At 35.7% G+C, this 11284-nt stretch overlaps 3 protein-coding genes across 3 annotated transcripts; all 3 read left to right on the top strand.

Annotated features, from left to right (window-relative positions):
• On the top strand, nt 367-3395 carry LOC18781217 (CRIB domain-containing protein RIC10). The gene is made up of 5 exons (XM_007212887.2): nt 367-909; nt 1203-1345; nt 1488-1585; nt 1746-1857; nt 2739-3395. The coding sequence occupies exons 2-5, from the start codon at nt 1306-1308 to the stop codon at nt 2939-2941; spliced, it is 453 nt and encodes a 150-aa protein (XP_007212949.1). The 5' UTR covers nt 367-909; nt 1203-1305; the 3' UTR covers nt 2942-3395.
• On the top strand, nt 4978-7090 carry LOC18779198 (COBRA-like protein 10). Its single transcript, XM_007214425.2, has 2 exons — nt 4978-5542; nt 5694-7090. The coding sequence occupies exons 1-2, from the start codon at nt 4978-4980 to the stop codon at nt 7088-7090; spliced, it is 1962 nt and encodes a 653-aa protein (XP_007214487.2).
• On the top strand, nt 7838-8422 carry LOC18781271 (late embryogenesis abundant protein At1g64065). Its single transcript, XM_007212386.1, has one exon. It carries the CDS (start codon nt 7838-7840, stop codon nt 8420-8422), a length of 585 nt encoding a protein of 194 aa, XP_007212448.1.

Raw genomic sequence — 11284 nt, 5'->3', positions numbered from 1 at the left:
AAGGATTCAATTCAATTGGGGAAATGTGTTAACCTGTTGCTGTCTTAAAATTCTATTTCTATTTTTAATTAATGGTTTTTTTTTACTAGATATAAATAAACAAAATGATACTCTCTTACCAAGTTTGCTTAGGGTATTGGCCAAAGTACTAAAATATCCTGGAGGCTAAATTACAAACAAGGGGGATTTCACACACACGCACAATTATGATGTCGTGAGAATTCGAACCTGAGACCTTTAATTTGCAAGTCAATATCATTTTCCACTAAACGATACTCTATTGGCCTAAAGAGAGAGGCTTGAAAGTCAGTATAGTCAAACACACTGCACAAACAAACACAGCTTCTCTTTCTGTGTGTATCAGATTTTTAGCCCGCAATTTAAGTATTTCTTTCTTGCATTATTGTGTGGAGGGCTCTGGCCTCTTGCATTTTTCAGAGAGCCTCTGAAAGAAACTAAGTAAACCAGCACCACCCAGTTTCTTTTGTATTGTCTTCCACTCTCTCCATCTTAATTTGTCCCGTCTTTCACACCCTTCTCTCACCTTTCGTTTTTTTGCTCTTTTCATTTTTCGTCCACCTTTCCTCCTTTCCTCTTGAGCCGTCTCTTCTCTCTCTGTCTCTCTCTGACTCTCTTTTCTCTGCCTGCCCACATTTGTAGATAAATCCCATTACACCATTCTTTCCAGTTTTTTTCTTCTTCTTTTTTGCCCCTTTTAAATTTCTCCTATCATTGTTTTTGGTTGTTTAATTTGTTTCAATCAGTGGTTTCTGGGTTTCTGTTATTACACCAAGAGCTCTTCATTCCATAAAGAGCTTTACATGTTCTGCAATCCATCAAGAGTTGCTGTGCAAAAATGAAGCATGAAACTTGGCTACCTCTTCGTACCTTCATAATCAACCTCTGAAGGTATGCTCCTTTTCATTGTTTCTTTGGTGAAACGATTTCTTATATAATCAATAACAATAGGGCTTGTAACTGCTTTTTACTTTGTGGAACTCTTAGAATCGTATATCTTCTATAAATGAATTAATATGTTACAAAATCCATAGTCAGATACCAATCTTCATTCACAGGGAAAAAGAAAAGCTCCCAAATCACATGCAATGAGAGCCTTATTTGATACTGCTCTTGCCCTTTTTTCTCCTCTGGAAATATTTTAAGAAAAAATTCCGTCTAAGTACATATTTACTTTCTGGCAGGCAAAAGGATCCATATCTCCCAATCTTTAGCTTTGGTGTTTGCTTCCCTGTTGTTTGCACTCTCCAAAGAGGCTGTTTCATTGGGTTTGTAGTTTCTACCACCATGGCAACCAAGATTTTCAAATACTTCTCTCAAATGTTTGGTAATTATCTCTCACTTTCTCTGTCTGATGTATCAATATCTCTTGTTTATTTACCTTGTATATCAAATCAATATGGATTTGATGATTTGATGGCTAAGCAGGAAAGTGGTTTTTTTTTTTTTTTTTTTTTTTTTTGCTGCAGTTGTGAAAGAGCGTGAAATGGAAATTGGGTACCCAACAGATGTGAAACATGTAGCACACATTGGCTGGGAAGGCCCATCTGATAGCGCTCCCACTTGGGTGCGTATAGCTAGCTAGGCTAACCTGCAAAATAATGTTCTTCTATCCCTCTTGTTATTAATTTGTCTTTTCGTGGCTCCCATGTTTGATTATTCAAACCTACCAACCAAAACATGTGCTGATTTACTTAATTGTTTGTTAATGATGAGTAATTATGCAGATGAACGAATTTAAAAATGGACCAGATTTCTCAACCAGCTCGCTTGGTAGTAACGCTGGGGATCGGATGGGTTCCTCTAATCCTATGGCTTATTCTCCTTGGTCCTCTCAAGGTATGCTTTGAGCCTTTGATCATCACTATAATGCATATTTGCATGTATGTATGTATGTATGTATGAATTAATTTATGCATGCTGGCCAGAACATGAATGGCATACTAGGCAAAATAATGCAGAACTGAGAGCTGGGACCTGAGTGTCATATGAATGATTTTAAGGCTAGCTTTGCTTGTCAATTTGTTCCATTAAACTATGCCTTGTATCATGTGCAGTTGTGCAATAGTATCGTTCTAACCAGACAAGTTTGAGCAGATCTTTTCACGGGGTCAATGGGTTTAGGAGATATGTGATTAATGTCTGTTTTAGTTTATTGGTATAAATTTATGAGGTGTGCAAAAGTTTTCAAGATTCTTTGCCCCAACTGCAAGGTTTTGGCTCTTCTGTCACGAGGCAACACACTTTCCTACCTAGAAGAAATATGATAGCTCGTGGGCCTTGGCCTTCTAGAAAGAAAACGCTAGCTTGTTCTTGGTGGTCCACAGGGCTTTGCTAAGTTTGAGATTTGTACCATTACTTTAATTTGGTTGATAAAATACTACTTCTCTGTCAATATTTTGATCTTTGGTCTGGTGTGATTGTTTTAGCTACTTTCGATTATGGGCAAGGCATTTTGAAGATTGCTTGAACATTATCATTGGGATTATTATATCAATTGTCTTAAATTGAGCAATAATTTCATCTTATAGAGGTTTTAGGATCGTTAGGTTTGTGTGTGCCTATCATTTCCCCTGTGGTATTGTGGTGTGGTTGAAGTGGTCAAATCTTGCTGTGGTGTGTAGCTTTCACCAATTTATTTTAGATTGTGGTGCTTTCCATGATTGAAGAAGACACTTTAACCTCTCTTTTGCTTTTGTTTCTGTAATCTTTTGTGACAGATTTTGAGCATTCGATGGGACACCAACCGTCCTCGGATATGTTCAGAGACCTTCCTCGTAGTGAACTTCCTAATGTGCCCAAGAAACCAAAGCGGAAAAAGGTCAAGTCTTCGTCTCCCTCAGCATCAAGATCCTCAAGAGCAACAAAGTCAAAGGCGACTGCATACACCCAAATGGAGGCAACACAAAACCTGCTAATATAGAAAGAGTGGAATGCAAGATTATGAAATTTGGTCAATCAAAGTTAAAGATAAACTGTCAATGTGCATAGAAAAGGATTCTGGGTGTCCATATTTTGTGCTTGCTCTGCAATGTCCACAAGGCCAAGAAGGAATTAAGATCCAAATATTTGGACATGGCTTATGTAAATTTTTAGAAAAGCATGATGGAAATTAAGTGGTCGGAGAAACTCTGGAACTTATGTGAATTTGAAAAGTGGATGATCATTGTGCAAAGGGTGACAGCCAATTTAGGAAGACACCAAGTTTTTTGTTTTGACATGAATGTAATAAAACATGCAGTGAGGTGAAGAATTTAGTTGTGCTGGTGGATGGTTTGCTCATTCAGATTATTGAACTTGAACAAGAATACAAGATGTTCACTTTTACTAACGATTCTCAAGTCTTTTTTATAATAAAAAAAATGTTATACCGGCAAATTGTGACTAATTTTTTATTTTTTTATATTTTTTATAAAAATGCAATGTGAAGGGAAAGGAAAGCTTTTTGTATACCAGCAAGCAAATTGGGCCTATTTTCTTCATGATCCGAAAACTATTGGATCAAGAAAGGGAAACCAAATGACCAGCAAACTGATCATGTGTTTTGGGAGTAGTTGTCAATAATTCTTGCATACTAATTACCCTTTCTAGCGCTGTGCAAAATCCAATCTAGTCCGTCTAAGTCTAAATCGATCGATTCAATCCAATCCAATTTAATTTTAATGGGTTTCACACCAAATCATCAAGGTTAAAGGAGAGAGAAATATTTTTAAAAGAAGCCAAAATAGACAAAAATGCCCTTATTTATTTTTGGATTTCCTAATGAATCATTTACATTTGTATGTATTTTGTTTGAAAGTTGAAGAGTTTTTCTATCTTTTTTGAAAAAATTTTAGCTTTTTCCAAAAGTGAAAGTTTTTTTTGTGGCTAAGACCTAAATTTACTTTTTTTTATTCTCTGTTTGTTGTCTTGCCTTCGGCCTTTCTTCCTTGGCTGTTTGGGTTTTAGCTACCCTTTGGCCCTTCACCTTTTTCGGCTTTATGTATCTTGTTTCTTGACTAAAATAAATATAAACAAAATAATAAAAAGCTACAAATTTTTTGTGTAACAAACATTGAGATGTGGCATACGCGGGTAGTCGGGCAGTGAGTTCGCCCCTTTACACTCAAGTTCGAGTCATTCTTTTCTCGAGTTAGATTAATTTAGGGTAATTTAGACAATTTTTTATGTAAAAATACAACATAAAGACAATGAGATGTTGGCAGGATAGCACTGTATTCTTCCCCCAAAAAAAAAAAAATCCATGGGGAGGACCTGTTTGGTATTCAACTTGAATCCAATTTTTTAAACTCAAAAATAGAATTTGAGTCCAAAACAAAAAAAAACATGTTTGGCAACCCTATTTTTTAAAACTCAAACTCAAGAACAACTAAAAAAACACCCAAATTATTAAAAATAAAAATATCTATTTTTTCAGTTTTTTTCTAACAACCCACAAGTTCTCAAATTTTTAAGATTTGAAAACAGTTTTCAAGTTGCAGACCAAACAAGTTTTTGAATTTTAAAAATAAATTTAAGAACTCCTTGTTTTTAAGAAAAATCAAAGTTTTTGAGTTTCCTATTGAAATAGGATATCAAACGCCCCCTTAGTGTCATTCAATTATTTCGAGAGTTGCAAAATTCAAATTACCGTTAACCGTTACCTTGCCTAATACAGCGGTAAGGTCAGGGGATGAGGTTTCGTCCGACTTATCCTCCACAAGTTTATCACTCTCTCAACTTTTTTGAGTTTTATCTTTTGGCACCCATTTCTCAATTGCTCCCTTTGCTCTGTTCACCATTCACTCCACAATTTCAAACAAAAACTTAGCAATCCAACCAAGTTTCATCTATCAAATCAAATATCCTCCATTAATCAGAGAGAGCTAGCTAGGTAATTAGAAATCAACCCATGTCACATTTTCATATTAAAAAACATACCACCCTGTGACATCTTCCCTGTAATTGTGAACAAAAGACATGAAAAGGGCTTGGTGGGTTGTAATTACACTCATGTTTGCCTTGTTTGGTTTTGCATTTTCGTTAACCAGAGCTCAAGATAATGGCGATGGAGGAGATCAACAACCAGCTGCACCAACCCCAGCACAACAAGATTGTGATGGGATTTACATGAGCTATGACTTCGAATCTCGGCGCAAAATCTACCCTTTCCTCAAGAATGCAGAGAAGCAGGCATGGGCCTTCAAATCCACCGCACACATAGTCAACACAGGCACATACGAGCTCAAGGCCTGGAAGATTTATGTTGGGTTTCAACACAAGGAGATTCTAGTTGGTGCAACTGGTGCTGTTTTGATGAACGGTGATGATTTCCCGGCTGATGTTGGGAATGGGACTTACCTCTCTGGATCAGGACAGACAGATTTGAAAACCTCCATTAGCACTGCAGGAGATTACACCCAAATTCAAGCCAAAATTCAATTCAGTGGCACCATGTTTGGTGTCAAGCCATCTGGGGTCCCCATGCCTAAAACAATACGGCTTGTTAACGATGGATACAAGTGCCCCTCACCGACCAATCGCAGTAAGTGCTAATTCATTGGGAAATGTTCTCTTGTCATACTGTCAATCTGAATCATTCGTCACATTGATTCTTACATGAACATGTATGTTCACCATTCTAATATTTGGTTTTTGGTTTTCTGTTCTTTCTTAATTTGGTCATGGCTATACAGAGGGGTCTATGTATGTATGTTGTGTTAGGAACCCAAAGTTCAAGGCCAATGTAACAAAAACCAAGTTCTTGCCTCGGCAGAAGGGTGATCTCACAATAGCATATGATGTTATTCAAGCCTACGAAAATAATTACCTTGCTCAGGTGACAATGGAGAACTGCAGCCCTTTGGGACGTTTGGACCATTGGAACTTGACCTGGGAATGGATGAGAGGGGAATTCATATACAACATGAAAGGCGCTTATCCGCGTACGATTGATTATTTGAATTGTATATATGGTGATGCTGGAAAATACTATCAACAGATGGATTTTTCCAAGGTCTTGAACTGTGAAAAGAAACCGATCATCGGAGACCTACCTAGAGAGAAAGCAAACGATACTCAAGTTGGGAAGATACCCAACTGCTGCAGAAATGGTAGCATTTTGCCTCCTATAATGGACCAAAGCAAGACCAAGTCTGCTTTCCAAATGCAGGTGTTCAAATTACCTCCTGATTTGAATCGAACCGCTCTGTATCCACCCGAAAGATTTAAAGTGGATGGGGTGCTCAATCCAGAATACAAATGTGGGCAACCTATAAGGGTAGATCCTGCTCAATTTCCAGACCCAAGTGGTCTTCAGGCTACAAGCTTAGCCATTGCAAGCTGGCAAATAGTTTGCAACATAACAAGGGCCAAAACCAGGAAGCCAAAGTGTTGTGTTTCATTCTCTGCTTATTACAATGAGTCTGTGATCCCCTGCAACACATGTGCCTGTGGTTGCAGTGACACAAAAAATTGCAACCCAAAAGCCCATGCCCTTCTTCTCCCTCCAGAAACACTTCTTGTTCCCTTTGAAAATAGGACAAAGAAGGCCATCGCTTGGGCAAGCATAAAGCACCATCATGTGCCCAAGCCACTGCCTTGTGGTGACCATTGTTCAGTTAGTGTAAATTGGCATCTCTTATCAGATTACAAGGATGGCTGGACAGCTAGAATCACATTATTCAATTGGGACAAAACCAACTTTGAAGATTGGTTTACTGCCGTGCAGCTCAAGAAAGCTACCGCTGGTTATGAAAAGGCGTACTCTTTCAATGGGACCAAAATTCCCAAGCTGGACAACATCATCTTCCTCCAAGGCTTGAAGGGCTTGAATTTTTTGGTGGCTCAGAAAAATGGAACGAAGCCGGAAAAAGATCCCAAGGTACCTGGAAAGCAACAATCTGTGATTTCCTTTAAAAAGAAGCATACACCAGACATAGAAGTAGCCAAAGGAGATGGGTTTCCTACAAGGGTGTTTTTCAATGGAGAAGAATGTTCTCTTCCTACTCAACTTCCACTATCACAAGGAAACTGTCTTCATGTAAATTTTGTAGTTGCAATTTTCCTTTCACTTCTGAGTTTTGTTATGTAATTAATTAATCTTAGGCTAAAACATATTGTTCTTCATTTATGCCCTAGGACACAAATTAAGTTAGCTGCAGAAATCTAGAGTACTTCCTTGTATGATATATTTTCTATTTAATTTTGTAGTAGTAGCAACAGTAGTAGAAGTATTTACCAAGATCTTTGTCTAAATTTGCCAAGAAGATAAAAGAAAGAAAGAAAAAGGGTCAAAGAAACTATGCAATTTCCTACAACTCCCGTTGTTCTTTCACCAATTGATTTCGTATCGAGTCCAAAACTTGAGAAACATGATAATATTGTGGGAGACTTCAGACCCAAAAAAAGAAAATGAAAAAAAAAAGAAAGAAATGTGACTTGGGCATGGGCCTACTCTCCAAAGCTCAACCTAGCCCAGCCCAATTCTGGTTATATATTATGGTTTATGGCCCAAACTATTTTCCACAATATTTAAACAAAACAAAGAGAACCTCGATTGTATCTGTAGTAAACAAATAAACAAGAATGAAAGTGATGGCAACAACCGTCTTCCAAACTCATTGTAATAAACTCCTCCATTGTTGTCTCCATCAATAAAAAAACATACAACTCAAACAAAAAACAATAATGCCTTTTTTTTCTTGTTTTAATCACAACCACCGGCATATAACTTAACAACACCGTTACCATGTGAAACAAAGATTTGTAGCAAACATAAAAACATGTCTTAATTTCATCCATCCATATCAAACTAGACATTAATCTAAACTCCTTCACCATGGCAGGCTCTCGCAAAGGTTTAAAAATCTTTGCTGCTGTCACTGGCATTCTCCTCATTGTCATCTTAGTTGTTCTAGTCGTTCTAGTCGTTCTGTTCGTTACAATCTTAAAACCCAAAGAACCTTCAATCTTCACCAAGCCGGTGACCCTAGAAAGCTTTGAATTGGTAGTTACTCCAGTGGTAAGGTTGAATGTATCAATTGGGATATTGATCACAGTGAAAAATCCAAACTATGGAGGCTTTAAGTATGAAAACAGCACAGCTCATATCAGTTATCGTGGGAATGTCGTTGCTGAAGCTCCGATCGAAAAAGACACAATTCCAGCTCGTGCGACTCATAACATCACCTCTTCTGTGAGTATTTTAGCTGACAAATTGGTTACTGATACCCATTTTCTGGGTGATGTGATTTTGGTTGGGGTATTGAATTTTACTTCAGAAACCACCCTGCATGGCAAGGTGAGCTTGTTGAAGGTCTTTGAGATGAAGGCAACTAGTTACAGCGAATGCAACATCTCTATCACGATCAAAACCCAGAGCGCTGACTCCGTTTGTAAATCCAAGGTAGAACTGAAGAAATAATGTATGTCGACAAACTGTTAATTTGAACCACACATTATGATCAATAGATTTACAATCAACTTATGTAGTATTCTAGGTATACGATAATAATTATTGAGATTATAAATTATGATAAATATGTAGTTTGTGTACTACTAATGATTCATTTGTGTCTTTTTTGGGTCTTGGTTTTTAAAAATTAGTGTGTGGAATTTACCAACTGATTTGTTGCCATGGAAATAAAGGAAGTTGTTGTATTGCTTTCAATATTATTTATTAGATGAACCCCTTATATATAAGTATTGGTGTAAATTTATTCTAAGCACTTATCTTTTCAACTCCCAATTGGTGATTCTCCCCAACTAAGAACGATGCCACCTTGAAGAAGGTTGAGCAGTTTTATAATGTATGCATGATATATTAATGCAAAACTTATAATTCATTGAAAGTTACATGATATTGGAATATTTATTCCTTGTGATTGCTCTCGACGCATCCAGAATATTGCAATGTTCCTTACATAAAAGCTAGCTGTAGGCCTATGATGATGAAGATTTGTTGTTCCACCAAGCAAATCAAACAAGACAAGGATTCCCATTAATGTTGGCTAAGGCCCTAGTTGATCAGTGACATGATCTTCAAAACAACATCAAGCAGAATTAAAATTTGTGACCCACCATATTAATTTTCACAAAAACTGAAAAATGTAATAAATGCACATTTGAATTTATAATAATATGGTGGGTGAACATTTAAAAACAAGGAATGTAAATTCTTGCTATTGTTAACAAATGACCTGCCACAGAGAGCTAGCCTTGCAAAAGTAAATATTGTTCTTGTTCGAATTTTGATTGATAACCCAACCCAACACAACCCAATCAAAATAATAATAGAAAATTTTGTAAGTCTAAAAGTTCATGCCCACAAAAACCGATTCGACTTAGTAAAACGGGGCATTCTTCAATAAGTATTTAAGTTAATGATTGGTTACATACTTCTAATCTCGGCCGTTGGATTGCATCTAAGAGACTACCTTAATTAGAAATATGTAACCAATCCTTAAAATAAAATACTTATTGAAGAATCTCCCACTAAGACAACTCATTTAGACTATTAAAAAAGACTCTCAAAAAAAAATATACTATTAATTTGTATGTCCTTTTTTAATTATCCTTTTCAATTAACTGATCAACCATGAAGAATCCCCTTTCCTCCAACTTTTCTTTCATCCTACCAAACCAGAAAAATCTGAAGGACATATTCAATTAAGAACAAATTAAACAATGGGTCAGAGAGGGTTAGACAGGATATTAATCCTTTGACAATTCACATCAACATTCAACAACAATATAATTCATTAATATTTGAGAGATCTCTCAATTAAAGGAGTATATATATATATATATATATATATATATATGGAGTTTTGGTTGAGGGATCCCTCAAATAAGCTTATTTGAGGGACACTTTTGTAGGAGCCACTCCATATTGTATTTCACTAATCCAAACCGTCTATTTTGTAGATACTCATTCAAAGATTATCTCTACAAAAAAATCATTTGAATAAGGGATTTGAGGGATCCCTCAATAGAAGGGGACTACATATATACATATATCACTCTAATAATTTTATTTGAAGGACGCCCTTTAGGGTACTTTACAATTTATTTTTTTCCAATGATTCAAACCATCTATTTTTTAGGTCTTCATTTATTAATCATCCTTACAAAAAAAAATTAGACAAATCGGAAACCGTTTAGACATCAAATTGTATCATACAAAATCAATCAACGCGGTGCTTCAAGAAAGTACTAAAATTTCAATAATTTAATTGAGTGGTTAAATGATATCATATTCAAGGGATTTTTTCGCAGAGATGATCTTCAAATGAATATCTACAAAATAGACGGTTTGAATTAATGAAATACAGTGTATGGTGGGCTTTACAAGGGTGTCATTCAGATAATCTTATTTGAAAAATCCCTCTACACGTTATTATCGTGCGGATGCCATTGTAAACAAGGAGGAAAGCATGGAGAGATAGTAGAAAATACATGTCCACACGATAATAACGTCCGGACGTCTGCATAAGAGAATTTCTATATATATATATATATATATGTATGTATGTGTGTGTATGTATTTCACATCAGTACATTACCAATATTAATATTTGATATCTAGGAAGCTAGACGTATTCGACAATTGATGTTGTCATGTAAATACAAGTGTGATGATTTGACATATCCAATTTGAGGAATTTGTTCTTATCAACAACTAAAAATAAACTTAGAGCCATTTGATTTTCTTCAATTCAAGTCAATTTTACCATTTATTGAGAGATCGTGAAATTTACTCTTATGTTTTGCACTTTGAAAAATGAAAATTGATAGATAAGCTGAAATACTTTAAGAAACAAATAATATAAAAGAGTATATTTCATATCAATTAAATTTAACAAGGTACTGCTAAACGAATCCTAAAATTAATTGTGTACACCCTATGATCTAAGTACATCCTATTATTTTAATCAAAATGTAAAATTCACTAACTACACCCTATTTAATTATCAAAAATATCCCATGGTACACCCTAATACACTCTATCACACAACACTCTAATACAAATCTTAAACCAGGTTTCTCTTTTTTATATGAATTCGTACTCTCTTTTTAAATTTTGAGTTTGCATCAAAATCTTTAATTTCTTAAATAGTTGTGGGAGTAGATTTAATAGGGCAACCTCATAGTAGGGGGAAAAATAAAGACAGAAAAGGTTTCAATGTCCATACAAAGATTCTATATGCAATTTTTGTATGAATCATCCCGATTTTGTTTTCTTTTATGACACCAAATATTGTTTTCTTCTCTTTGTGTTGAACAA

Source organism: Prunus persica, chromosome G4 (genome assembly GCF_000346465.2).
Source record: "Prunus persica cultivar Lovell chromosome G4, Prunus_persica_NCBIv2, whole genome shotgun sequence".
NCBI classification, from domain to species: Eukaryota; Viridiplantae; Streptophyta; class Magnoliopsida; order Rosales; family Rosaceae; genus Prunus; species Prunus persica.
This window is presented reverse-complemented; position numbering and strand designations above follow the sequence as displayed.

Excerpts from the sequence above, each read along its gene's own strand:
- LOC18781217 (XM_007212887.2), top strand. The coding sequence starts at position 1,306 with ATGGCAACCAAGATTTTCAAATACTTCTCTCAAATGTTTG. Across the intron at positions 1,346-1,487 it reads ATACTTCTCTCAAATGTTTG|TTGTGAAAGAGCGTGAAATG; the intron begins GTAATTATCTCT and ends TTTTTGCTGCAG. Across the intron at positions 1,858-2,738 it reads TTCTCCTTGGTCCTCTCAAG|ATTTTGAGCATTCGATGGGA; the intron begins GTATGCTTTGAG and ends CTTTTGTGACAG.
- LOC18779198 (XM_007214425.2), top strand. The coding sequence starts at position 4,978 with ATGAAAAGGGCTTGGTGGGTTGTAATTACACTCATGTTTGCCTTGTTT. Across the intron at positions 5,543-5,693 it reads CCCCTCACCGACCAATCGCA|AGGGGTCTATGTATGTATGT; the intron begins GTAAGTGCTAAT and ends ATGGCTATACAG.
- LOC18781271 (XM_007212386.1), top strand. The coding sequence starts at position 7,838 with ATGGCAGGCTCTCGCAAAGGTTTAAAAATCTTTGCTGCTGTCACTGGC.